Source organism: Curcuma longa, chromosome 11, assembly GCF_044706935.1.
Source record: "Curcuma longa cultivar G26 ecotype Majalengka, Jawa Barat chromosome 11, ITB_CL_G26_1.1, whole genome shotgun sequence".
Classification (NCBI taxonomy): Eukaryota; Viridiplantae; Streptophyta; class Magnoliopsida; order Zingiberales; family Zingiberaceae; genus Curcuma; species Curcuma longa.
Genome location: NC_133871.1, coordinates 13,725,206 through 13,748,071, shown reverse-complemented (window position 1 = coordinate 13,748,071; position 22,866 = coordinate 13,725,206). Strand labels below are relative to the sequence as shown.

The 22,866-nt window shown below is 42.7% G+C and overlaps 4 protein-coding genes, 1 long non-coding RNA gene and 1 pseudogene across 7 annotated transcripts; all 6 read right to left on the bottom strand.

Annotated features, from left to right (window-relative positions):
• Positions 1-203: 203 nt before the first annotated feature.
• Positions 204-2,650, bottom strand: LOC141841791 (putative inactive receptor kinase At5g67200). The gene is made up of 3 exons (XM_074729984.1): positions 2,353-2,650; positions 1,249-2,277; positions 204-1,103 (listed from the first exon to the last, which is right to left on the bottom strand). The coding sequence occupies exons 1-3, from the start codon at positions 2,648-2,650 to the stop codon at positions 556-558; spliced, it is 1,875 nt and encodes a 624-aa protein (XP_074586085.1). The 3' UTR covers positions 204-555.
• A 549-nt stretch (positions 2,651-3,199) lies between these two features.
• LOC141838583 (filament-like plant protein 7) lies at positions 3,200-7,656 on the bottom strand. 3 transcript variants are annotated; one of them, XM_074726097.1, is made up of 6 exons: positions 7,511-7,656; positions 6,857-6,925; positions 6,433-6,565; positions 4,078-6,346; positions 3,939-3,999; positions 3,200-3,753 (listed from the first exon to the last, which is right to left on the bottom strand). In XM_074726097.1, the coding sequence occupies exons 2-6, from the start codon at positions 6,908-6,910 to the stop codon at positions 3,292-3,294; spliced, it is 2,979 nt and encodes a 992-aa protein (XP_074582198.1). In that variant the 5' UTR covers positions 6,911-6,925; positions 7,511-7,656; the 3' UTR covers positions 3,200-3,291. The 3 variants fall into 3 exon arrangements, with proteins under 3 accessions (XP_074582198.1, XP_074582199.1, XP_074582197.1); XM_074726098.1 differs by having other exon boundaries at positions 6,857-6,915; XM_074726096.1 differs by lacking the exon at positions 7,511-7,656 and having other exon boundaries at positions 6,857-6,934.
• A 2,640-nt stretch (positions 7,657-10,296) lies between these two features.
• LOC141838585 (uncharacterized) lies at positions 10,297-11,984 on the bottom strand. The gene is made up of 5 exons (XM_074726100.1): positions 11,901-11,984; positions 11,687-11,819; positions 11,508-11,611; positions 11,272-11,416; positions 10,297-11,207 (listed from the first exon to the last, which is right to left on the bottom strand). Exons 1-5 carry the CDS (start codon positions 11,939-11,941, stop codon positions 10,308-10,310), a joined length of 1,323 nt encoding a protein of 440 aa, XP_074582201.1. The 5' UTR covers positions 11,942-11,984; the 3' UTR covers positions 10,297-10,307.
• A 754-nt stretch (positions 11,985-12,738) lies between these two features.
• Positions 12,739-14,121, bottom strand: LOC141838586 (SNF1-related protein kinase regulatory subunit gamma-like PV42a). Its single transcript, XM_074726101.1, has 3 exons — positions 13,640-14,121; positions 13,196-13,535; positions 12,739-13,113 (listed from the first exon to the last, which is right to left on the bottom strand). Exons 1-3 carry the CDS (start codon positions 14,119-14,121, stop codon positions 12,739-12,741), a joined length of 1,197 nt encoding a protein of 398 aa, XP_074582202.1.
• Positions 14,122-14,700: 579 nt separating this feature from the next.
• LOC141838584 (L-type lectin-domain containing receptor kinase IX.1-like) lies at positions 14,701-16,809 on the bottom strand (annotated as a pseudogene).
• A 4,419-nt stretch (positions 16,810-21,228) lies between these two features.
• LOC141837856 (uncharacterized) lies at positions 21,229-22,198 on the bottom strand. Its single transcript, XR_012602584.1, has 3 exons — positions 22,179-22,198; positions 21,954-22,077; positions 21,229-21,693 (listed from the first exon to the last, which is right to left on the bottom strand). It is a non-coding gene; the product is annotated as an uncharacterized LOC141837856 (long non-coding RNA).
• Positions 22,199-22,866: the final 668 nt, after the last annotated feature.

Sequence of the window (22,866 nt, the reverse complement as noted above, 5' to 3'; positions counted from 1 at the left end):
TAAGAGCTACTGTGTCACAACCATCCTATTGATGGTTCATGTCCTACTATCAATGACATGAAGATGAAATGAAATGCACCCTGTTATCATTGTGCATCAACTAATTAAGTTTAGGCAGTTATTGCTTGGAGGGGCATCACAATCCATAGTACTCGCTCATGGCAGCAACATAAACCAAACACTAACAGCTGGCATTTCTCACCTCAATAATTATGTCCCTCATAAAGAAGAGCTCGTCCAAGTAAAGAACAGTGCATTTTATTCTGCCAAGTAAACATTGGAAAGAATTTAAACAAGTAAACCAATTACAATGCTCCTTTTCCAAGAAAGATTTTAAAAATTAACGCTTCCACAGTTTCTGGAGGTTGAAAATCTATCTTTGTCAGGCTGGATTTAGATTAAATCCCCATTTTCTCAGTACTGAAATCAACCAAATTTGAGGTTCTTCCAACTTAACATGAATTAGGATCTTGAATCCTCTTTGGATGAGGACTCATATTCCATTCAGCAGCACTGACAGATGAGATCTTTCAATGGAGATCCTGAAGACGACGACTATGATATGCTGGTACTCGTCGAATTGGAGTCATCTTCTCGTGTTGCAGCCTCCTTCACTTGATGAATCATGTCGAGAACCTGCAAGGCATTTGGCCTCAACTCTCGTGGAGAACGAGTGCAGGCTGAGGCAATGTCGACAATCATCTTGAGTTGCTCTTCGATCACTCCCTCTTCCCTTACTGATTGAACCCAAACGGAGAGATCAGATGCCGTAAGAACTGGATGCTCTGAATGCGGTCTCCCTGTGAGGAGCTCCAAGAGCAACACGCCGAAAGCATAGATGTCGGAACTTGGGTGAGATTCGATTTCAGGTGATTGATATCCTGGGTTTTCACTTTGCCTGTCTGATGGTTGCAGAAACAATGAGAGGCAGTTGTCGGTGAGTCGAGCTTCGAAATCTGATCCGAGAAGAACGTTGGAAGACTTTATGTTGCCGTGCACCAAACCGCAAGTTTCGTGGAGGTATGAAAGGCCTTGCACCACATCATCTGCTATCTTCAGACATGAGGTCCAGTGAAGGGGCTTGGAATGTGTGGACTTGGAACCTATAATGGCAGAACTAACGTTATCTTAAGAAGAACATCTGCATGAGGCACAGACTCATCAAGAAATCTTTACATGAACTATGAATTCTTGCAGAAAGTAACAGCAAGAACAAGATGTTGGAACAAGAAAGTGAAAGGATCATACCGTGAACAAGGGAGCATAAACTACCATTTGGTTGGTAATCATAAACAATGAGCCTCTCTTGGCTTGCTCGGAAATATGCCCGTAAAGGCACCAAATTTGGATGCCGCAGACTGCTCACTCTCTGCATAAGTTGCTCGAACTCCTCCTTTGCGGCGGCCCCAAGCTTCTTCTTGTCCAGCCTCTTTACGGTGACGGCCGATCCATCGTCGAGGACGGCTTTGTACGTTGATCCGATGCTCCCTATCCCCAGCTTTTCCGCTGAAGCTCTCATCAGCTGTTCCACATCGCAGAGCGGCTCGTCGCCGGTGCAGAACACCAAAGATCCATTTTTTTCTATTCTCTTCACCCGCTCTTCCGATGTTGCCATCGGCGACTCCAGGCCGCCATTGCTGGTGTTGTCAATCTGTTCGCTGCTGTAGCTTTTTGCATTGATCTCGGAGATGCTGTCAATGCTGTTGTTCAGTGTGTTCTTCCCCGGCGTCTCGATATCACCACCTTGCTGTATCGGTGTTTTCTTCCTTTTCATGACAAACGAAGATGCAAAAACCCCAATTAACGCAGTTGCGGCGACCAAGAGCCCAATAGCCACCGCAGTCTTCTTGCGGGAAGTTCCTGAAGGTGAAAGCGAGCTAGGGAGCAGGGTTTCCCCGTCGGTGGAGGCGGGCGCATGGGTGATGGCGGTTGGTGGACTGCCTGCCGGAGGAAAGAAACTGTACGTAGGACATTCCTTCCGCAGAAGCGCGCCGCAGAGGCCGGGGTTGTCCGCGAAAGCCGAGGGATCGAAGGAGGCGAGCACGGCGGAGACGGGGACAGCGCCAGACAGGTCGTTGCCGGAGACATTGAAGCTCCTGAGCGACGACTGGTTGAAAGCTGGGAGCGAGCCGTTGAAGAAGTTGTCCTCGAGGCGGAGCGAGACGAGTCCCTCGAGCGCGGCGAGCGCCGGGGGGAGAGGCCCGCCGAGGCTGTTGTGCGACAGGTCGATCGCGCGGAGTTCGGGGAGGTGCAGAAGGGAGTCGGGGAACGGGCCGGAGAAGAGGTTGCGGTCGAGGAAGAGGGCCTGGAGGGATCGGAGGCGGGAGAGGTCCGCGGCGGGGAGCGGGCCGGCGAGGGAGTTGTTTTGGAGGTCGAGAACGCGGAGGCGGGTGAGGCGGGCGAGGGCGCCGATGGGGAGGGGGCCGGCAAGGCCGGAAGAGGGGAGGAGTAGACCGTCGACGCGTCCATCGATGGCGCATGAAACTCCGGGCCAGTGGCAGTGGTTGGAGGCGGGGAAGAAGGGGAGGCTGTGGGAGCGGTCGACGGCGGCCTTGATGGCGAGCAGGGCGCTGGCGTCGGAGTCATCCTGAGCGAGGAGAGTGGAAAAGGAGAGGGAGAGAAAGAGGAGGGATAGTTTAAGAAGCAGCATTATGAACACTGCGAAGGAAGCAGAAGGAAGAGGAAGAGGAGGAAGAAGAAGAAGAAGAGGAGGAAGAAAGGTAAAGGAAAGTGTGGGGGAATAGTGACGTCACGTGAATCTAGAACGTGATCGAAATAGGACATTCTTTGGATTTTTACTTAATTTCTTTTTTTAAAAAAATTCTTCTTTTTTAGATTTTTTTTAGTGTTTGGCTAATTACTCTTATACAATAATTAGCCAATTGTATTCACAAAGACGAAGGTACGAAATGTAAGTTGGTAACATGTAAGTTGGAGAATTTTAATCACATGGTAATGCAAAGAAAATTACGTCAATTAATATTTTTTTATGTTCATGAAAGTATTATTTTTTGCCAATGATCATCTATCTACACAAGTAAGCATCGACCCATGTGCTACTTCATGATTCATATTCAATGCCTTGACATCCTCAACCTACGTTTTAAGCACAAACAAAACAAAGCATTAAATATGGTAGCGCAAACTTAAGAACTTGGAGGCATTCCAGAATTAACTCATTCAATTATGCCTTGGATCTTACATCTGAAGCTCAAGCTGGTCGATGACAGGTAGTATAGCTTATTATTTCGTATATATATATATATATATAATTGGAAGGTTTCCAAGCTGTTATTGAGCACCCATTGGAAGTTCATGTCTTGTACTGCTTTTTCTTCTCCTTTGCATCAAAAGTTTTCTCAGCAGACTTGCACCTCCATCTTGTTTCTTAGACATAAACATGAGCATTCCTTCATCGGCCTCGCCTTGGTCCTTGTCGGAAGCATTATTCTCCGGTGACATCTGAATTATATTTCTCAATGAGCTTTTATGGCTGAGGTTTGTGTTTTCAGAAGTTGGAATTAGCAGATGTGGTGGTTCGGTCGATGGATTTTCCTTCTTTGGAGAACTCAAGTCTGGGGGCTCCAAGTGATCCTCTTCTCTCATATGGTTGGACTTCGCGGTTGTAGATATCACCTTGCCAAATAAAGGTCCATCACCTGCGGATGCCAATGCTTCCAACTGCTTCCCTAGATTTAGGATAGTTTCCTGACAAGCGGTAAGTTTTTCTGTTGCTGCAATTATATCACACTCCTGCAAAGATTAAAGACTTCAATGATCAAGATGTGGTTTTTTGCACTCTTGATCACTTGGAGCTTAAAGCTATAAAACAGAAAGTTAATTTAAGATGTCTGATACTTCATGATCAGAACAAAGTTAAATCGAGTAAAATTAAGTTGTGAATTTTTTCCCATCCAGTTTCAATCAACAATGCTTACCATCTGGATTTGCTTGTTTTCTGGGTGAATGCTATGTTTTGGAGTTTCTTCAGATGAAGCTCTGTGCCACACATAACTAAAGATCTCAGAGGAACTTTTAGAATTACAGCTAAAGACGCACAAAAATAGTATTTCGTACCTTTCTAACTCTAGCTGTAGTTCAAAGCAAGTTGCCTCCAGTTCTTCACAGCAGTTGTTTCTCTGAGCAAGTTGGACTTCAAGGGATGCAAACTTTTGAAGAGCTTCATTCAATTCATCCTTTGCGAATGCTAACTTAGTCGTGAGGTCTTCATTAATGGATATTTTATTCGCAATCTGTTCTTCAATATGCTCCCTGGTTTTCTCAAGTATTCCAATTTCTTTCTGTAAATTTGAAACTTTTGCTTCTGATTCCTGCAGCTGAGCTTTCAGTGCTTCATTCTGAGTGCTAGATGTTTTTAGAATGTCCTCCAAATCTTTCCTTTCAGACTTGATACTAAGAATCTCAGATTTTAGTCGACCATTTTCATCTTTCAGTTTGGATTCCAAATCTTCCACTCTGAACAAGATGTGTAGACCATTTGATACCGATACAGATTTAAGTCCATGCTCACTGTATGATTCATCAACATCCACATGTTTCCTAATAGTCGCTTTCATGTCTGAAACATCTTGAATTGAAAAAGAATGACTTATAATCAAGTCCAGTGTTGAAGAAATCTCTTGTGTCAGCTTTTCAAGATCAATCTTACCAGTCAATAGATCATTGCATGCTGCTATAAAATTCTGTAAAACAGAAGTGAGATTGGAGATTTCCCATAGAAATGTTCGAGCTGCATATCCATTTTCTGATCCAGAATTATCATGTAAAGAAGGACCATCATCATCTCCAGATGATATGCCTTGACCAGTTTTACTCTTATTAATTTTCTGAATGATCCCTTCGACTAGTTCCACAAGCTTGTGAACTGATTTCTCCATGTCAGACCGGCAAAATCGGGAACTCATTTTACTGTTTGGTGAGTCTGTGGTGATGGCTCCATTGACTGAATCTGACAAAGTGTTTTTGGTTTTTGTAACTTTCTTGCTGTAGGATTTTGCAACAATAGAAGAATCCCAATCTCCGAGAGCACTTTGAACATCTTCAAGAATGGCACAGAAACTTTTTTGCATGAAATGATGCTTTTGTACAATAACCCTCAGAATGTCCTGAAGCCAAATAGGATAGTTCTCAAGCGATGAATACTTATAATCGGAGACTTCCATGAGAGGAACAAGATCCTTGCATGTTGCTTCGGATTCTTTAGTGGGCACACAGGAATTGTTATCACCAATCACACTGAGTGAGCTATCAAAATGTTTATCAACAGTGATTATCGCTAATTTCTCCATCTCAACAAAATCATCCATCAAACTTAAATCTGATATTTCAACACTTGTGCATGATGGAGCAGTTGGTTTCCCACTTTTGAAGTGCTCCAACTCAGAAATTAAAGCAGAAGCCCATGATTCAGCAGAACTAAGGTTGTCTTCATTGCCACCATGCTCTGAAATGGATGAACATGGCAGGTTATATGACATTGGACTGCTCTTTGCTAGTTCATAGCTTGTTTTTCCTTTAGAAAAATCCTCAAGTTGGGTCTCAACCTGAGAAAGCTTGGATGCAGTGCGTGCGAACATGATGCGTGATGCTTGAAGTTCATTGGCTTTCTTGGTCAGTGTCTCTTTGAGAACCTTGTTTTCATTTTCAATTGCATGAAGTTTCTTGACAACAGAAGAGGCATCCTTGCTTAATTCATCATAACCCAACACCTCGACCTCGTTTCTCATTTTAGCTAAAGCTGCTGGCCCTGGCAAGCGCTTACGAACCATGACCCGCAACCTTTGGCACTGAGCTTCAAGCTTTGCAATCTTCTTGATGCTCTCTAGGTTCTGCCTATGAGCAGCATCAGTTGATCGCCGGTTGAAGTCCCTTTCCTCGTTTCGAATCTCAAGCTCCTTCTGAAGCATACAGACCTCATAATTCAGAGACACATTGAATTTCTCTGAAGCATCAAGTCTGGACACCACATCAGTAAAGTTCTCTTCCAGCTTTGATTTAGCCTCATTCATCTCTGCAAGCAACTGTTCTTTGGCCTCTAGGATTCTTTTCAGGTTTTCATTTTCAGTGACCAATTCAGCGAGCTTCTTATTTGTCCCGACCAACCTTTGTTCTAACACGCGTGTCTTCTCCTGTTCTCTCGATATTTTCATGGAAGCATTGTTAACTATGAGCTGCTGGCCTTCTTTAACAACACATAGTTGCTGTCTGAATTCTTGTAATTCTGTGTCCTGTTCGACTAATCTTTCTTCTGCCATTTTCTTCTGAAGCAAAACATCATCCAATTGTTGCTGTAAAGCAAGAGCTTGAGCTTCTGCTTTCTCCCATCCTAACAAGTAGATCATGCATGGTTTGTTCTTAAAACAACATAGTTTCTGTGTTGGGAAAAAAATGAAGAGAAAAAAAAAATCTAACCTGAAATTGCTTCCTCAGCTACTTTTGCTTGCTTTGCCAAAAGATCATCTTTAGCATTGGACTCGCTGCGGACAGAAGATAGTTGTTCATTCAAGTTTTCTACAGATTTCTCCAACTCCAGGGTCTTCCCTTTCTGAGAGAAAACATAGGCATTTACAAATTGATTCCCAACATAAGAAGAAACATATGTTCAGTTTAGAAGAGCTGAAAATTTGTTTGGTACTGATGAATTGTTGCCTTCTTTTATTATAATCCAAAAAATTAACAATAAGAACATTAGTTTGGTAAAAACCAGTAATAAACAATCAAAATCAGTAAAAGAAGGTAACAACAATCTTTGAGTCTGAGAATTGTTTATGCTGAAACATTAGTTGTGCAAAAATCAGTAATAAACCATCAAAAAGATGATTTGATTACTGTTGACCTCAATGTTCTTCACTGTAGACTTCCTCTTCCATATCCACGTCTTGTTCTCCATGGTTCCTACAAATTCCTGAAACATAAGAAAGAGCTTGAATTAAGTGGCCACTGAAAAAAATGCCTTGTTTAAATTAAGAATGAAATATGTCAAATAACTAATAGACCACTTGATGCACCAAGTACTAGTATTCACGTCACATCTAATTTATTGCGAAGTTCAAACTCTTCAGATATTTACAGATATTAGTTCCAACACATGTTGAATGTTTCACGTTGCAACCTTTGAACATATAAGGATATCGACTGACTTTTCTATCGATTTATATCCAAACTCTTAAATTTCCTCACTCAAAACTCAAATCCTTTGTGCCTGTTTTTAACCCTAGTTTCCACCTTTAGGGCCATCAGTTTTGGAACCATAGCAGTTTGCTAAGCTCCAAATCGATTCCACTAATACAAGATCAAGAAACTGAGGACATATACATAGTTGGGATTTCCACAGGTAAAAACATATATGATCATAAACCCAATCATCCCCATCCTGCAGGTTCAAACCAAAAATATTCTCTAGCATAAGAAATCGTCAAGGGATAAATAAAATTTCCCGCTTTTCTGAAGAAAAAGAAGCAACAGGCTAAATCCCAACTAGCTAATGTACCTAGCAAAGCTATCACATTCCCGGAGACGGTGAGCAAAACCAGTGAAACAAGCTGCAAGAACACAGAAAACTATCCAAAAAACCTCACTTTAAGTCAACACCACCATTTTTTATGAGAGAGAAGCGACATGCAGAGAGGAAGGAAGAAACGGAGATATGAAAAGAGAGAGAGAGAGAGAGGAGGTGAAGATATGTTGCCATGAGAGAACTAAAGCTGCTTTTTTTTTTTCCTTTTTTATTTCATCCTCTGTGAGATCATGGTTTCCAATAATTGTATTTGATGGGTTTTGTTTGTTCTGTGTGGGAGAGGGAGCTGGCTCATGTAGGCGGGTGTTGGTGGGGGCTAAGAGAAGGAGCCAAAGCACGAAAGCGTGGAAGGGAAAGGAAGATGGGAGATGGAAGGGAAAGGTCGAAAAGGTTGGGGTTGAAAGCTGCCTCTCCATCAGCAGAATTGATCGCTTTACAAATAGCTTTCAGTGGTTCAATGGAACGGGAGAAGAAGGGAAGGGCAGGGCAGGGCAGGGAAGGGCAGGGCAGAACAGAACAGAATCCAAGAGCAAGCGTCTGCGGCCGCGCGGGCACTGTCGGGTCCTCGATCTGGCGTCTCGGGCACGACGCCGTTCAGGGAATGCCCGCTTGCGCGATTAGAGGAGGCGCTCCGCTCCGTGTTTGCTGTATGGACGAGACGGCTGATCGAAACCGTTGGGTGCTTCGGATTGTTCAATGGGACCCACAGTATCCTCCAACTGCAAGGCAGGTATCGGTATCGATACGTCAAAGTGGGTAGCCGAAGTATAAATTATTTTAATGCTAAGATAATTAATCATTATTTGTTAATATTTTTATAAAAAAATTATTTAACTTTTTCAAAAAATACTAATTTTTTCATCATTAATTTTTTTGAGACCTTAATGTATATATATTCGACTTAAAAATGATAAAATTTATTTTGATTAAATTACAAAATAGAAAATAGGAGCATGATAAAAAAGAGAAGCTAGTGCTTTCCAAACTATATAGCAAATGCAATAAATTAATGGAGTATGATAAGAATGTTTTATTTTATTTTTATCAAAAAAAGTATCAAGCAATTTAGATTGGGACATGGTAGGTCTAACATTCTTGTCAAGTGAGTGATGGTGATATCATTAATTATGGCTTACTCCTAATAATAAGAATAATCTATCTTACCTAATTGATTAAATATGGTCTATGGAGTGGTTGAAGAAAAAAATATTTTGTGAATTCTTAAGTAGTGTTTTTTCTTTATTGTTTGATTTAATTAGGATTTAATCTCAATGGTCGATGATTAATTAACAAACAGTAAATGAGAGGTCATTAATGGAAACCCTTATGAAGTTGCTTTCTAATTAAGGGGAAGAGGCGTACTTAGCTAATCATTCAACCTTTTGTGATGTCGCGAGGCATATTAATTTCAAGGTATAAAAAATAGGCATTGCATCAATTTCAAATGTTTTTTTAATAAGTAAAACATTTATAGTTGTTATAAAAAATATATTTTAAAATTCAACTATATATATATATATATATATATATATAGGGAATTTTATGCTTAGTCAAGAAGAGAGGAGAGAATTGAGGTTTTACAATTTAGTTTAAATTTGAAAATATTTGCTTTGGAGTTGAAATGGATTAAAGAGCATTAGTTTTAATAAATACCAAAGTTAATTGTGCATTTTTAAGAATAAAGTGAGTGGTTTGGTAAATTGTCCCTCTTTTTTTGTTACAAAATTAATAGAATTGCAAAAGGATGAGAAAATAATTGAAGCCCATAAAGGCTGCCAACAATGAATGATCTTTATTTTTGTCTTTATTTTCCCCTTATCTTGGACATTCAGATTTTATATAATTGTTAGAGCAAATGAAGGTCCACCAAGTAGAGAATTTAATTAATGGTTGAGAACATATTAAATAAAGGCCTTGAATTTAGAATTATTCAATTTTTTCCTTCATTAATTTAGAGTTTTGAGGTGTTGATCATATGGCAATGTTAAAACCCAACGGTTGACTCCTCACCTTTAAAATGAAATATAATCTCATTTTAATACAGAATATATATTTTTACAAATATTTACAGAATCCAATTTTTTATAAGAAAATTACTTTAAAATATTCTTGACATGAAACTGAAATTGTATTCTTCTAGTCTGTGTTTCTTTTGAAAGCTGTCTGTTAATAATCAGAAACCAAAGAGTTTTTGTTGAGGTTATCTCTGGGCTTGTCAACAATTTATTTATTTATTGAATTATAAATCTATAGTGAGATTATTATTGTTGGAAGATTATTGAATTATGATAGGGAGGTGAGTAGAGTTTTCTTAGGTGGTATAATCTTGATTAATTAGGTCAATATAGATTTCTTCGCAAAATCTTTTTGACTTGATCAATATGGGTTCCATGTGATATACCTTTGACTCAGTCAATGGGAACTTGAGTTAGTTAGAATCTCAAGATTATGTTTAAAGTAGGTCAAATCTAACGAGAGCTTGATAGTATTTAGTCAATATTGACTAAGTTCGGAGTCGATTTCAAGAGGTGATGACTTATAATCGATCCCTCTCTCACCTTTGATTGATCTACTTAAAAAAAGGAGTAGGATGCTAGCAGTGACTCTAGCTGGAGAAAGCGAATCGAGTAGCAGTTAACATGGCCAAAATCAACGAAGGAAGTTCTACAGGGAGTCGACCCACGAAATATGAACAAATTATATTCTAAGGTAGAAATTAAATAAACATATTTTAAAATTACAAATCTGTCTGTTGTCTGTGTTTCATATTTTAGATGAACACATTCATATGCGGAATGGTGGCGCCTCGACCATTCTTCAGAGCAGCAAACCTTGCCGCCAGCTGATCATAATCTGGCAGTCTCGGATGAACACGGCCGCGCTTGGGACTGATCAGTGGATCCGACTGCAACGATTTTCCTCGAACATGCGTTTTAGCTTCAGATGGACTACCTGATTCGTGTGGCAATGAGAAAGTTCTTTGTGGAGGAGGCACCTTTTTCACTGCTCCGCCATCCTCCAGTTCAGTAGCTCTGCTGCTGAGTTCTGGTCCTGTATCTGTCCCTTTCCTGCTGTAGTGCTGCAGCAGTTTATCCAAGGCCATTTCTTCCTCATTCTTCGTAGCTACATGATCTAAAGAAAGGGGCATTGGCTTCTCAATGTGAAGTTCAACCTCACCGTTTGAAGTGTCATGGATTTTTGGCTTAATAAGATAAGGTGGATTCAAGTATCTTCCTCTCCTGTTCTTGTTCAGTTCTTTTGCTAGCTGGTTTTTGAGATCAGTTGCTTCTGATCTTTCATGCACTTCCTCATTGTCAGTTTCATCCCTGGAATCTGGTTTGGTGTATGGAGGAACTCTTCTGTTCGCTACACACGCATTCGAAGTTTTTTCTGAAACAATTTCTTTCTCCACTGGGCTACAATCCATCTCCTGCTGCTCCTCTGTCGCGATTTTTCGATTTCCGTGAGCTTCTATGTCCTTCGGATCGCATGAGTCGCTTGTTTTGATTGCGGAAATCACATGAATTTCCTTTGGCTCCAACTCGACGCTTGTTAAATTATAGCCATTAATCTCCTCCTGGTTTGGTCGATCAAATTCACCAGCAATATTTTCCATCAGCTCGAGCTTCTTTTGCTTCGAAAAAGTTTTGTTTCTTGTTTTCTCAGCGAACTGCAAGGAAATTTATGATTCTTAGAGAGTGTGAAAGAACGGAGACGAAGAAAAAGATTAGTACTTGAGGATTCACAGATGACTCCACGCAATTCCCGTATCGTTCTGCGAATAGAGACCTCAGATCACGCAGCTCCGGCAAATCTGGGAATCTTGCAGCTGCGAAAATTAGGGTTGATACTGCTTCCATAGCTTCTTCAGGACAGTCTCTGTTTATCAAAACGGAACGGAAAAAGAGCTCATGAAAACTTGGAAGTTGGAAGAGCCTACTGAAACCTAACGAAGTAGATGTTCTAATACTTTGTCTTTTTCAAGGTCGGAAGCTGATTCATGATGCAATCACCGAATCCTTCAATCATTTCGTAGCACGATGCGAGGTTCATCTCAACGATGAGTGCATCCACCTGTTTCAGAAGCGACTTTGTTCATGCAACAAGAATCGTCCAAGGTAACAACAGGAAGAAACTCAAGAATTCAACCCTTTTGAAGGCCTCGGCTTTCCGGCCGCCGGCAATGAGGTCGGCGATGTCCTTCTTGAGGATGCACACTACCACCTGCTTCTTCCTCTTGATATGCTCGATCCTCATCTTTATGAGCTTCACGGCCTGCTTACTGCCATGCGCCAACCCACCCAAGAAGCCATGAGATAAATTATACAAGATGAGAACCATGAAAAGAGAGTTCAATTCTCACCATTTCTTGGAGAAGTTTCCACCTAGCAATCCACAAAACATCGCCGCTTTCCCTGTTTCGGATTTACTCGGAGTTGGAAGAAGGGTCGGAAGAGCCAAGTGATTTGGACGAGCTCAATCTGATACTCTATATATGTGGATGAGAAGGGGCAAAAGTGAACTAAGAAGAAGAAGAAATCGGAGTCTCTGATCAGCAGCAGAGAATAAGATGGAGCTTATCAGAAAAAGAAAGAAATACAATTATTAAATGATTGAAAGTGCCTTTATCCATGTGCCATATGCATAGATCCTCGATCAATTACGTAGTCAATTCTTGCAAGTTTATATTGAGCGCAATTTAAGCGCAATTAAGGAGGCGTGTGGGCATGATGAAGTGCTTATCCATGGACTGAGCTGAAGCTTCACATGTTGCTTGCCATTCGTGCCTTCCTAACTCTTCGCCATTAAGCAATGCAGCTTTAAAGTGCCCTCTTTTGTCAAAACACCACAGCTCAAAAGCAAAACATGCAACCAAACCTTCATCAGAATGAAACTGGAAATTGTGGAAAGGGAATCAAAGTGATGCAGACAACTTCCTCCGAAAGCATACAATGGGTTTCTTCACTCTTTGATTGGATAATTATATAGCTTATTGGTCTCTTTCCAACAGTTTTGTTTCCTTTTTAAAAAGCATGTCGAACAGGCACTTTTCTTTACAGATTGCTGCTTTTAAAGGAATCAGATTCTTGTAAGACATGGAAAGTCCCTGTTTATGTCATGAGTGAACGAACTCAACAAAAACATAACATAACATAGCCTGAGTGAGTGTCCCTGTTTACTATTGAACAGGCCATCTGTTCTTATGAAATGGCAACTTGGAGCTCTTGTTCAGCTACCAAAACAGAGTCCCTTACGACCCTTAGCATGTCCGAAAGTGACACGACGCCGTTCAGGGATCCTTCCTCATCGATGACCCATAGCCTGTGAACGTGGTTCGACACAGCCGAATCGATCACGTCGAGCATGCTTGTCTCATGGTAGCAAGTGATGAGTCGCCTTGTTTCTGCGCCGGGATCATCCCGATCGATGGGTGCGATGGTTGCGTTACTAGCTCTGACAGCGAGCCTTTCTTTGAACTGGACCACACTGATGGATAGCCATGACTGCAGCAGAGCAATTGGGCAGCTTCGTAGGTCTGTTGCTGAAAATGTCTCCACAAGTTTCTCTCCCTTTCCCTGCAAATCAAATGAAATAGAACAACAGACCAATCAAGTTTACAAATGAAAGTAATTGTTGTAATTGTTACTGAAAACTTACATCTTGCAGAATCTGATCACCAGGGAGATATTCGACGACAGGAACAGCACTCAACCCTGCAGCTCTCATAGATTTGATTGCGTCCATCACATTTGTGTGCTTCCCTACCGCGAAAACGGTCTCACTGATCGCTCCGAGCTCGGCAACACTGCGCGATAAGATCTCCTTCAGATCATTTTGCTGTTCTCTCAGGAAGCGCAACACGTCCATTTGTGTCAGCAATCTGTAGCCCGGCGACTCCTCGACGAGCTCCACCGATACTGCCTGATTCATTTGGCTCTCGACAGGAACCAGAGCTCGGTGAACTCCTTTACTCAACGTTTCCATGCAATCTATTAAGCTGCAAAATTTGAAGCAAATAATATGTTCAGAATGAGAATCAATGGGCATGAACTCGAGTAGGCGAGACTTGTTTTTGGTGTATTTTTGAAACAGAGTTCTTACCTGGTGTTGGGATTCAAAGTCCATAGGCTGAGGCCTTCGAGCGAGTGTCCGATGATGGCCGAGACCGGGATCGCCATCCACCGGTCGAGGTCTTTGTCGTCGTGGTCGCCGAGCTCGGCGATGTGGGAAAGAACGTCGAGCATGGTGAGCATGCCGATGTAGTGCTTGCGGACGGCTCCGGTGGCGGGGTCGGACTCGAGGATCATGGAGCCTCCCGCGCCGATCCACTGGCCGGGCGGGGCGGCGACGGGGACGGCGGAGACGTGGTTGGCGAGAAGGGCATTGACGGTGTGCGCGAGGGTGGCGGTGTAAGGGACCTCCACCAGTCGGCGATGCTTGTCACGGACGAGCTCCCGTACCCAACGGTCACGGAGCCAACCGTAAGCGCCGCGCCTCATTTTCTTGTTCTTGTTGCTGATGCTGCCTCCTCCTCCTCCTCCTCCTCCTCCTCGCTGTGTCTGGTCTTCGTGATCGTCCGCCATGACTAAGTGTCTGCCACAGCGCAACAAGATCGGGGAGGGATATATGGGTTTTTCCTGAAAAAGCTTGGTTAAAACGATGAGGACGAGAGGAAATGAGAGGTGAGGTAGGTGGAGGTGGAAGAAGGCAGGAGAAATGGCGGACTACGTGGCGTACGAAGAGACTGCACCGTAGAATCCATGCAAAAAAACAAAGATTTTGTTTCTGTAATATCATAATAGTTATCGCTATACGTGCAGTTGGCAGCTTTAGTAAAGATTAAAAAGTGTTTTTTATTTTTTTATTAAAAGGTAATTAGTTTTAAAAAGGAAATATTAAAGAGACGTTCAATCATCTTTTTTTTTTATTTTAGTTTTAAAAAATAATGATAGAACACCAATCTAATCTTCCTCTAAATAGCAAGAATTAGAGAAAATAATTGAACCAATCATTTTTTTATTCACGTATCAAATAAATCCGAAAATAATAATATAAAAATATTATTAAAGGACATTTAAATAATTACACATGAGTAATTTAATAATAAAAAAATCAAAATTGAACGCCGTTTCAAAATACAGGAACGGCTTCTACTCTTGCCCAAGTTTAAATTCAAGATTTGAGCCCTGTTCTTGGAGTGTCGGCGTCGATTCATGAACCTCGTCGGATTGATCAGCTTGTGGTGTTGTCAATGACAGGAATGATCGTCGAGACGTCGAGCACGCTAAAGACGCAGAAGCCGTACTGCTTCGAGTTCCAGTCAAAAAGGTCCCGGACATGGCGGCCAGCGTATCGAACGACGGCTGGTAATAGATCGGCTGCGGCCTCGCCGGCGGCAGGCTTGGGAATTCCTTCTCCATCGACAGCACGTTGATCGCCTGCTGGATCGTCGGACGGAGCTTGCAATCGGGATACGCGCACCACAATCCCACCACTATCAAGCATTCCATTTCCTTCCGATCGAAGTCGCCGGCGAGCCTCTCGTCCGCCGCCTCCAAGATCGCTCCTTTTCCGTACAGATCCCATACCCACTCCACGAGCAGCGTGTCATCCATCACCGGCCGCCTCCCGCAGGCGATCTCCAGCGCCACAATTCCGAAACTGTACACATCGGTTTCTTTACTTGCCTTGCCGTAGTAGTAGTACTCGGGGGCCATGTAGGGCAACGTCCCCGCCAGCATCGTCGTCTGCAGACCTCGGCCGTCGTCGGAGACCAGCCTGGCGAGCCCGAAGTCGCCGAGCTTGGCGTTGAAAGCGGAGTCGAGCATGACGTTGCTGGGCTTCACGTCGCGGTGGACCACCGCCGGATCGCACTCGTGGTGGAGGTAGAAGAGCGCTGACGCCAGCCCTAGCGCCGCCTTGTGCCGCGTCGGCCACCGCAGGCATTTCGTCGAGCAGTAGAGGTGCGAGTCGAGGCTGCCGTTGGGCATGAACTCGTAGACGAGGAGGAACTCGCCGCCGTCGTGGCACCAGCCGAGAAGCTGTACCAGGTTGCGGTGGCGGAGGCGGCTGATGATGGTGACCTCGGAGATGTATTCCTTCTTCCCCTGTTTGCCATCTTTGGACACCCTCTTGATCGCCACATCCACGTCGTTTAATCTGCCTTTGTACACCGATCCGAATCCACCTTCCCCGAGTTTGCCCTCTGCTGCGAAATCCCTAGTCGCCAAGGCGAGTTCTTGAGAAGGGTATCTCTTCGCCCCTCTTTCTCTCTCAAATTGGTCGTCGATGGCGTCGTCTTCGTCGTCGTCATCATCCTCCACCACATCGCTAACAGGGGGCTTCCTCTTCTGAATCAGGCACCAAATGAGCCCCGCAGCAACCGCCACGAAAGCAATCACTCCGGAGACCACACCGAAGACGATTGCAACCGCCGGTATCTTTCTAGCCCCTCTTTCTTCCAAGGTCGAGTTGAATGACCAAGAAAGAAGGGTGTGCGCCTCGGTCAAGTTGCCGGTGGTCGCGGAGAACCCCATCATCACCTTCTCGGGCAGGAACTTGCGCAGGTCCACGACGAAGGATAGGGCGGCAGAGGTGGCGGACCGGAGGCCGAACGCCGGATCCGGTTCGTACTTCACCAGGACGCTCAAGTTGCACGCTTTCGAATCATAACTCACCCACGCCGTCGCCGGCTTGCCGCCCCTGATGTCGACGTTCCACGGCCTGGTCACCGCGGAGGTGATGTTGTGGACGTCGATCCCGAGATGGACTCCCTTCGGGTCCCAGTCGTTGGTGAAGGTGTCGAACTCCACCGCCACCGTGTCGGCGGGGGAGTCGGAGAAGGAGCTGTTGCTGAAGATGCCGAGGAAGCCGCCCCGGGCGTAGCTGAGCTCGGTCTCCCCCGACGACAGGAAGAAGGCGAGGCCGTCGGCGAACTCCGACTTGTTGGACGAGTCGATGACGAAGGAGAAGCTGGTGATGAAGTCGGTGAGCTCGCCGGTGCCGGCGTCCCACAGAAGCAGTTTCTCGGCGTACTCCACTCTGCCGGTGGCGTATTGCATGGGATCCCTTGTGAGGTTGATTCTGGAGCCGTTCTTTCTTGCTTCGTTCTTCAATACGAGCTGTGAATTGGAAGCTGCTCGACTTAAATCGGTGAAGTTGAAGAAGAGGGAGTTCGCCAGCAGGGGCAGTGAGGTCGACAAGCAAAGGAGAACACAGAAAGCTCCGATCTTGATCTGCGCCATGGCTAGAAGAACTACGAGTCTGTTTGTTGCTCCATCTTCAGAAGGAGGAAGAACATTGTAAGAAGAGAATCTTATCAAAGGGCAAGGTTTAAAACAGTATGTTTAAAAAAAATAAAAATAAAAAAGGTTTTAAAAATAGATAGGATCTTCTTTTTTATTATATATCTATTAATTGTTTTTCTACTTTTATAATTTAAAAGGAAATGAATCTTAAATTTCCTCGAAAGATACGTGACCTGTCGAGGGACAAGTGTGGAATCCATGACCATGAAATCATTAATCATATTTATTAGTTAACTCAGAATTTAGGAAGATATTGATCAAATAAGAATAATAAATACAGTAAGAAAATACCCAAATTTAATTAGAGGAATGGTATCTCTGTCAGGAAATTTCTCAGCAGGAGGAATTTAAATTCTGTGGAACTTCCACTGTCCCTTCGTTTTCCATGAAACCTTTTACCATGCTTTTTTTTTTCGAAAAGAAAAAATTAGCTTTAATTTGCCAGTAAAGAGAAAATGCACATGACTTTCCTTTTTTAAAACAGGTTTAAAAGTTGGACAGAGACAAGATGAGTTGGGACTGCATGTCTGCATCGTACTTTACTGTAAATAATAATCCGCAGGCTGACTTAAAAATTAATTAAAAACTAATAATAAAAATTGTCCATTTGCGTTAGATTTAGTCGTCAAGTTTACGCTCCTTACTGGATTTTCACTGACAATCGACATCTGCACGTGATCTAGTCAAATTGGATTAGCTAGGGAATCTACTCCAGATCCATGACACAATCTTTCCCTCTAGCAGTTGCCATTGAATTCAATAAGAATTTCGCGGTTTCATCTTTTTTTTTTTTCTTTCTTTTAACAAATTCGTAGATGAACAGTAGAGCAACAGCACTGCAGCTTCCTCCGAAGCTCGTATCAAATCTTTTTAAATAATTAAACAGATGCATCACCCATAGCTATATAGATGGGCACACCAGAGCCCTACAATCATCAGTCGCTCCATTCGTTCTCGGTCGAAGTCACCGTTTAGCTTCTCGTCGATCGACTGCTTCGAGTATGGCTCCCCTCGAGAGAAGCTCCCACACCCAGGCCACTAGTTTCAGCGGCTCTATTGGTCTTCGGACTCCTTCTACTGGTCTTCTTCTGGCTCCACAAGAAAAAGAATAGTAAACCCGGCCAGAAGCAAGAGCAGGAGGATCAGCCCTGGCCCAGCTATGAGCCCGGCCCCCTTTTGCTCTTGTGTTGCAAGGTGGGTGGCACTGGATGCTGCACGGCCGGAGCTTGCACCGTTGCATGGGAGTGTGCACTAGATCACCGACTAGAGTCGAAGAGAAATTCCATGACAGAACGGTGTGTGTCTCGTTACTCATGCCCGTAGATGCCGATCGAGAAACCTACTGCATGGAGGAGAGGTTAAAATCCAAATAAATTTGAGATTTATCAGATCAACTGACAATAGTTTACATTTGTGATCTCATCATTAACCTGCGATGGTAGCCACTGCCGGCCGCAAGTCCACAGTGTGGCTAAGGCTGTAAGCTAATCATTAATTCCAAAGCTCCCTCTCTTCTTCTTCCTTCTAATGGTTTTGATCAGAAGGATAATTTGGTGTAGAATGAAAGCGACTGTTGATTCAACGAAGACTGGCGAGGAAACTTGCTTGAAGAGGGCGAAGAATAGCATTGGAAAACGGCCGTCGGAGGGACCTAAATGTTGCTGCTCCGGCCCTTTCTAGAACACAATCTTCTCTATCCAACATGATGATTAACGGCCTGAAGATTTATGCGCGCACGTGCGTGTGAATCCAATTAAGATGCACAGAATCTATGAACTGTCGGGTTTTTAACTCTTTAGACACTTGTTCATTAACGCAGCAAAATGCTGTTCATGGCAAATACTACCACTGTTCATTCATGGTCAATCAATTAATTAATCTGGTTAAATCAGTTAGCTAAGACAATTGGAAAGAGTGGTCCATCAATTAATTTAGGTGCAAAAGATTTCGCAACATTCCTTACAAGTAATGGATCTCTCCGAACATATGTCCATTCTCCTGAGCATGTTTACTTCTGAAAAGATCATCAATTGTTGTTCTTTGAATTTTGTAATACTTTGTTAACCCAAATTCCGTTTATAGAGTTGTGCTCACTGAGTGGGCAAGCCGACGATGTGAAAAGTACCACGCCAATAGCGATGAGTCACATCCGGTAATTAAATGCCAAGAACACAGTGGAGAAAGTTGCATGTGGCAGGATTGATTCAGTGGGTGAACAATGCAATCAGCACAATGAATGCTGAATGAAATCGACTCAGGCCTCACGTTTAGAGCAGTAGTTGAGATATTTTTCTTTACAAACCAAGATTCGACAGAAGAGGAAGACATGATTGGGTGGAGTGAAAGTGAGAGAGAGAGAGAGAGAGACAACAAGTCTTCAAGAGCCCGTAGCTGATAATGATATGACTGACAACATCCAGGCTAAATTTTAATGCGAGTTGGCTGTTCTTCCAAGTCCAACTCCTCGTCATCTCCAAGCTTCCTTCTATTGGATTTCTTATAGTTAACCAGCAGCAGCAGCAGCAAGTGGAGAGTACCCAACAAAGATCAAGTCTCTTCTCCCAACGGAGATAGAAAACTAACTAGTTAGCAGCCAATTAATGCAAGCAAAGAAAGCAACACGAAGCAGATCTCAACCTCAAAGAATGGGAGAAAAAAAACAGTTTTATTGGGAAGATACAGATACAGATACAGATACAGACAGAAATTAAAGGAGGCTGCTGGACTATTGTTGGAAGTGCTCTATCATTTTTGTCTCATATGGAGAATAATTTTAGATCTTATTGCCGACGGTTTAAGTTGAAGTATGAGATTCGTATCCAAGGATTAGGAAAGCGCTTAGATTACGAGTGTACTTGCCTTTTGTTGCTCTCGTAATTGCCATCAAACAGTTGACTCTAAAATGAACGAGTAAACTTTATCAATAAATTTCTCCAATATCGTAATTTATCTTGGAACGGATTATGGAAGGACAGCTGAAGGGAGCGTTATCACATTTTACCACGGTGGATCTTTGATTCTAGGATTCGAGTATGTGTCGAACTTTACCACCACAATCTCACTTCGGCGTCGGTGATGACATCAATGGAAGAATTATTGAACCTTATCTATTGACTATATAAATCCACATCCCCAAAGCGGCAACTACCACTACTGCTGAGAGCTCATTCCTCTTCTTCTTCTTTTTCGTCGTCGTTGTCGTCGTCGTTGTTTGCAATGGGCGCCCACCTGTTGGTCATCGGCAAGCTAAAGCTCCTCGGCGGCGGCGGCGGGCACAGCGGCTTCCAGCTGCTGGCCTCCCTCCTCTGCCCCTTCGTGCTCAAGCTTCCCTTCGTCGCCGCCCGGCTCCCCAACTCCTGCATTGATCTCGCCGTCTCCATCCGCTTCTTCGTCTTCCGACTCGGCCACGTCGTCGTGCGCCGACACTACGGCCGGTGGCAAAGAGCCATCAGCCATCTCCACGACCGCGCCACCGGCAACGGCCGCCGGATGCAGGTCCTCGGCCCCAGCGATGAGATGCTGACAACCATCTCCATGCTCACGCTCTGAGCCGGATCAAGTTAGTGCTCACGATTCTATCGTATCTTAGTTTTGTAAATGACGAATTGAATCAGAGACGGAAATGTTTAGTCCTCAGATTCTATAAATTCCCTCTTTTAGACGCATATATTACGAGCGAGAACCATGCAGATTTGTCAACTATTGCAAACTTGTTCCATGCGATAAAGAAATTTCTTGCTGAAGCTTAAAATTGAGCGCAGATCTACTAAAAATTGCTGAAGCCTCAAATACCATCATCTTTCCTCAGTGACATGATCAGTCACTAAAAATCCCTCTTTTAAATACAAAAATCAGTAGTAATCAGTAAAGAAATAAGCATCTCGTAAACGATTTCAGAAAAGAGATCTGTGCAGCATTGATAACAAGCAACGATATATATCAGAATCAGTATCTTGATCGATGATCATTGGTGAAACTTGAAAGTATAAGCTAACTGTGATGAAACTTGTTGAACTGAGATTGTGGCAGTAGGGGACAATTCTGAGGTGTCGTTGTCAGGCTTTAGCCTCCCCCAGACCAACCCTTCCCTAGAAGCAACTGGCTTTAGAGATTGGCTTCGATATTCTTTTGGATTGCAGGATTAAATGCGTTGGATGTGGGGTACAAATGTCGATGGCGTTGCCTTAGCTTAAAAAATGACTAATGAATTCGCTGTCGAAGTCACCATCTACAGATAAGACGATTACCCAACCCCAGCTTTTTCTCATCTTGACTGTATCATGAAAAGCGATATTAGTAAACAGATTGACAAATTATCTGTACATTTAATACGAAAACAAGAAAATACATCTCAAAGAGGTAAGAGATGCTTAATTAGGACAGCGTGAAAAATAGAAAATATTGTGCTGATCAGAATCGTTGAACACAAGCACCGTTAATGGACTTGTCCACCACAAACACAAGATCAAAGAGATACCACGAACATTACATCTCAACCAATCAAACAGCTTAATTGGGATAGCATCATATCATCCCAATTAACTTTGTCAAAGGTCAGAGTCCAGCTCTATCAATCATGCTGCTGTCTTTTTCTGTTCTTGCATGAATTCAACACTTCATTTGCAAAGATCAAATCAACTTTCCTCAGCTCCTTGTCCTTGCAAAAGGCGCTATCTCAACACTGTTGGCAGTCTCTTTGCTAGCAACTGGCGTTGAGACTCCGTTCTTCTTTGGAATTATATATATAGATGTATGTAAATAATTGATTCTGTCCATGTCTGAAGTGCCATCATAAAGCTGCTCAAACATTCAGAACTAATCAAGCCTAACAATGCCCCAGTATAATTCCTGAAATTCAACATTCATTACATCAGGTGCTGGGGTTTAAGCTTGGGATAAATATCTTTTAACTAGAATAAAGTAGAGATAGAACAATTATTTTTATATTTGATAAGTAGAAGGAGGTGTTTCATTTGGCATGGGATCTTCAAGTCTAGAGACTTTTTCTGCACGCTATGATGATTGCTCTTGGCGATGGGACAAACAGTGGCCATAACACTAACTTGACATCTTTTTCAAAAGAAACAAAAACAAAGAGATAACATTACCGTGAAATGGGCGTTACTGCAGTTGTTTGTTAACTGCGGAATATGTGTTGCCGTCGTGCTTTGGCATTGCAAATGAAGAAGACGTAGTGAGCATATCCACACAGTGTTTGCTCCTTTGCCAAACCTGCTTTAGCAACAGCTGCCATCAGATAATTAACTTTTTTTTTCTTCTTTTTTTGATAACCGACATCAAATAATTAACCAGTTGTATGTTCAGGAACATACCATGTGCAGGCGGATTAGATCTTTCCTTCAGTTTTGGGCAAGAAAGCTACAGCTCAAATTATCATGGATTCCATTGAGAATTCCTCAGGGCACGGGCTTGACCTGCTAAGAAGCAAATTGATAAACAAGTCAATTGAAATGCGACTGGATCAGGAGAACTATTTTCCTAATTGATACATATAATCAGAGAGAAGGATATGAAAATTAAAGATGTGCTATATTGACTATAAAAAATATATATTATGTTAGATATGAGAAAAATATTTAAATGGAAAAACTTTGCAGTACATGGTGCTGTACTAGACCAGTGCTTAGCTCATACAATGTCATCAAAATGATGGATTAAGACATTAATTTTATATTATTAGTTAGTAGTTAATATATAAAGAATACTTGACCTGAGCCCATCACAAGTTAATGATCGAACTTCACAATTAAAATAAAAATGATGAACTAGAAAAATAGTTGACCTGACCCTCTCACCTGTTAATGGTTCCACTTCACACCTACCTTGCCTTCTTTTTTCTAGAAAAAGGAAATCACAATTAAAAGAAAGAAGCAAATAATTTATATATATATATATAGGAAATTGGAATAACTATACAGGCGTGTATAGCAAAATGGGTTAACTACCATTAACTTTAGCTCAAACATTTTGGTCATGTGTTTCAATTCTACCAAATCAAGG

Excerpts from the sequence above, each read along its gene's own strand:
- LOC141841791 (XM_074729984.1), bottom strand. The coding sequence starts at position 2,650 with ATGCTGCTTCTTAAACTATCCCTCCTCTTTCTCTCCCTCTCCTTTTCC. Across the intron at positions 2,278-2,352 it reads CCTCCAAAACAACTCCCTCG|CCGGCCCGTTCCCCGACTCC; the intron begins CCGGCCCGCTCC and ends GCAACCTCTTCT. Across the intron at positions 1,104-1,248 it reads TTTATGCTCCCTTGTTCACG|GTTCCAAGTCCACACATTCC; the intron begins GTATGATCCTTT and ends CTGCCATTATAG.
- LOC141838583 (XM_074726096.1), bottom strand. The coding sequence starts at position 6,934 with ATGTTTCAGGAATTTGTAGGAACCATGGAGAACAAGACGTGGATATGG. Across the intron at positions 6,566-6,856 it reads CTACAGTGAAGAACATTGAG|AAAGGGAAGACCCTGGAGTT; the intron begins GTCAACAGTAAT and ends GTTTTCTCTCAG. Across the intron at positions 6,347-6,432 it reads AGCTGAGGAAGCAATTTCAG|GATGGGAGAAAGCAGAAGCT; the intron begins GTTAGATTTTTT and ends TCTACTTGTTAG.
- LOC141838585 (XM_074726100.1), bottom strand. The coding sequence starts at position 11,941 with ATGTTTTGTGGATTGCTAGGTGGAAACTTCTCCAAGAAATG. Across the intron at positions 11,612-11,686 it reads AAGCCGAGGCCTTCAAAAGG|GTGGATGCACTCATCGTTGA; the intron begins GTTGAATTCTTG and ends CTTCTGAAACAG. Across the intron at positions 11,417-11,507 it reads CCGACCTTGAAAAAGACAAA|AGACTGTCCTGAAGAAGCTA; the intron begins GTATTAGAACAT and ends TTTGATAAACAG.
- LOC141838586 (XM_074726101.1), bottom strand. The coding sequence starts at position 14,121 with ATGGCGGACGATCACGAAGACCAGACACAGCGAGGAGGAGGAGGAGGA. Across the intron at positions 13,536-13,639 it reads ACTTTGAATCCCAACACCAG|CTTAATAGATTGCATGGAAA; the intron begins GTAAGAACTCTG and ends CAAATTTTGCAG. Across the intron at positions 13,114-13,195 it reads GTGATCAGATTCTGCAAGAT|GGAAAGGGAGAGAAACTTGT; the intron begins GTAAGTTTTCAG and ends TTTGATTTGCAG.